The following is a 3,534-nucleotide window of genomic DNA, read 5'->3' on the forward strand; positions in this document are numbered from 1 at the left end:
AATGAGGGTTTAAACTTGGATGAGAAAAACAAAAAAACCCAACCATTATTTTAACTAATCTCCAACCAAAGTATAGGTGTACTGGTGTGGCTTCGTAAGATAAACACTGGACTTCTAATTGCAAGGATGGCAGTTCAAAGCCACCAGCCACTCCTTGGAAACCCTTTACAGGGTTGCTATGAGTCAGAACTGGTTTGATGTCAGTTAAAAACAGCAAAAGCCAAATTATAACATTTCTTTTAAATACAGAAAGTGATATACAACAAACCACAGTGGCATCACCAATACTGTGACCTTGATCAATAATTTAAAAAACTGCATGTATTTCCATACTGCATTACAGCTGTTGCATGTATATTAAAATATTTCAATTAAAATAGTATTTCAAAAGCACAGTGGTTCTTAGACCCACTGGTAGATCTCATATGTCACTGTCTTCCTATGTACACATATTACTGTGAAGATGTTGACTCATTATCAAGAAACCATGCTATAATTTGAGAATATATTGTCATAAAATATTTCTATATACTGGTTAATATTATAATCCCATGTACTTTATTTAAGGAGCTCTGGAACAAAGAAACCTGAAGACATGGGTGGAATATTATCCCTAAATCTAGCAAAAGGGGCAGGACAACCTGAACACTGAAAATAAAATAGAATAAGGAGAAGCTTTAAGGCTAATGAAATTAAACAACAACAACACAACAAAAAAAATGTAGAGAACACTTTCTTTTATTTTTGTATTTGAACAGGATGCTGACATTGTTTCTTTCATGGTCTCTCTCCTCCCTCATTCCCGGCCATTAATTTCCCATGATGCTGACCAACTGCTTTATTCCGTTTCCCTTCTTCATGTGTCATTACCCAGGCCTTTCTCTTTTTAAATATTGGATCCTTAGGAATTTGTCTTTAAAGAGTAAAAAGCTTTCCACATGTTCGGAAAAACAATTCAGATCTGGTAGTAGTTGCAGCAGGTAGCAGCACTGCCGTTTTTGGCTCATTCATTTGGTGTGGAGCTCTTTCAATGACCAGTCTTCCTATTCCCTCACAGAACATGTGGTAGTTCAAAAGGCCTCTTCATTACAGAGTTGCAGACATACAAATAGGAAACACCATATAAGCACTGGAAAAAGCATCTTTTCAGAAAAAGAAAAGTTCTTGGTCTTAAAAAAAAAGCAACTAGAAATCTTTCATGTAAAAAACACATGCACGTATATACACTAGTATTTGGGTTGTCATTTCGATCCTTGCAACGTTTCTCAAAAACATGACTCAAGGCCAGAGCTTCTCTCAGATTTGCTGAGGACGCCTACTCATTCTTGTATCAATTACCTTCAGAGTGAGGTTAGTTTTTTCAGTTCTTAAAAAGAAAAAAAAAAAGTCTGTTTGCTAAGTTCAAACACTGATATACTGTAAAGATGTCAGTTTTTATACACATTTATAAAAGTAGAATATGCAAGTTTTACAAATTAATACAAGTAAAATATATAAATTACAATGAAATTAAGGATGGTTGTGGTTCTGTCTTGAGGTGGTTCTTTTAGCAGTCATATTGCTGTAAAAAGAAAAGGAAATATTAAGTTACCATCAGGATAAACAAAGATGACATTTCAGTCTTTTACATTCCTGTTTTAGGCAAATATAAAGTAGAATGATCTCAACTTCAGCAGAGTTTTGGTCAACAACACTTGGGGCTTAGGCAATGTTTATGAGATGTTTCCTAAACAAACCCAACCTGTTGTCTGGCCTTAGTAAAGACTGCAGAAACGGGTCCATGGAAATGACAGTTACCCACAAATGGCTTTGAAGTGTATTTGCATTGGGTTTGTAATCTTAGGGATTTAAAAGATAAGCTTATGGGAGTTTGCACAAGCGTGGACTCCTGGTGTGGCTGTTGGATAAGCACTGGACTGCTAGCCACAAGGCCAGTGGTTCAAACTCACCAGCTGCTCCTTGGGAACCCTATACAGGGTCACTATAAGTCAGAACCAACTCTATGGCACTTAAGCAATAACAATGGACTCCACTTTCAAATTAAATGCTACCAAGCTCTGGACTCAGCTCCACTAAACTCTCTGTCCTCTAAAGGTGTCCTTTGGCTTATAAATAAAGGTCATAGATCTGTCTTTGTTTAATAAACAAAGGCAACAGATCTGAGAAGAAGCCATCCCTCCAGTGACTCAGATGGGGACCCAGAAGGACCATCTGCTCCTGCTCAGAGGCGATTCTCACACCCTACCAAGTCACTTCAGTAATTCTGGCCATTCTCATGTCATGTCTATCCTCAAAATACACCAGTGCTGAAGTCTAGTGGGACCTCACCTAGTTAAAATTCTGCCTTGTATGAAATTCAAAACTAAATAGAGTTGCTTTTCTTATCTCAGTGGCTGATTTTTTGGAAGTAGATCACCAAGCCTTTCTTCCTACACACCTCTGGATGGACTCAAACTTCCAAACTTTGGTTAGTTGCCAAGTGAGTTAATCATTTGTTCCATTCAGGAACCCCCCTCACAACCATAATCCCTGAAAAAACTCCATATTGAAGGTTCCCACTGTTTTGTTTTCTTGGAAATTGGTATCATTCCAAAGTAATTATTTATCTTGCTGTATTTGCCTGAGAAGGAAAATGAAATTTTTCTTTTCCCTATCCCTCAGAAATTATAGAAATTTTCCATTTATTTCCAGCAAAGATTTTCATGGTGGCAAAGTGCTTTCAGTTTTCATTTAGTTTTGCCTTGTTTTAAAATAAAATTAAAAGACCATGAGCCAAGGTAATATGTGGTTATAAAGTGCAAATTAAATAAATTTGTTTGTCCTAATCCTAGTCCACAGAATCAAACATTAAACAACAACAACCAAATTTAGACCAAAGCTGGATCTCCATCAATTCAATAATATACAAGTTTTAGGAGGATACAGAAACAAGAACTTTCCCTACCATTAACAAATGCATACCTCTCTTTTCAATCATTTCCTCAGGAAGCAAATGCTTCCTGGGTTTCTTTCACAGAGAAAAGCTTTTCATGAGCTGTTATTCAAAGGCTACTAGGGATTCTTCCTGCTTAGCTGTGTAGGCATTTCTGTGGCTCCTTATTAGGAGAAAACTGTAGAAAGTCCAATAAAATTAAGTGTCACATATAGTTCAAGAGTAGGATTAGCATAAACTGGTCCAGGAGTTGAAGCTTTCTCAAGCAGGTGATCTTAGACATATTGCTTATTCTTCTGAGGCCCAGTCTCATGAGCAAAATGAAGTCAGTGGTGATAAAATTTGTTTTTTCGAGTTGTGGTGAAGATGAAAGGAGCTAACTCACTGAATGCTTTTGGAGTATTACCTGGTACGGCAAATGCTGGCTATTATTTGTAGCCATGAGAGTGAAAAAAGAAAGGACATCTTTGCATCTTTCTTCACTGTCAGAGCAGTGGTTGTGAAATGGGCAGTTTATTACATCCTAAAGTGGACACTCTGTCTACAGGTGATGTGCAGCTAAGACATAGAACCAACTATGACTGATGGATCTAACCAGCTAC

At 37.1% G+C, this 3,534-nt stretch overlaps 1 protein-coding gene across 1 annotated transcript in view; it reads right to left on the reverse strand.

Moving 5' to 3' along the window:
- Nucleotides 1-1,434: 1,434 nt before the first annotated feature.
- The window catches only part of TM4SF1 (transmembrane 4 L six family member 1), a 10,621-nt gene continuing 8,521 nt past the window's right edge, over nucleotides 1,435-3,534 (reverse strand). The window contains 1 exon segment of the mRNA XM_006878318.1: nucleotides 1,435-1,561. Coding sequence (XP_006878380.1) covers nucleotides 1,435-1,561 — 127 coding nt within the window.

Source organism: Chrysochloris asiatica, unplaced genomic scaffold, assembly GCF_000296735.1.
Source record: "Chrysochloris asiatica unplaced genomic scaffold, ChrAsi1.0 scaffold00376, whole genome shotgun sequence".
NCBI classification, from domain to species: domain Eukaryota; kingdom Metazoa; phylum Chordata; class Mammalia; order Afrosoricida; family Chrysochloridae; genus Chrysochloris; species Chrysochloris asiatica.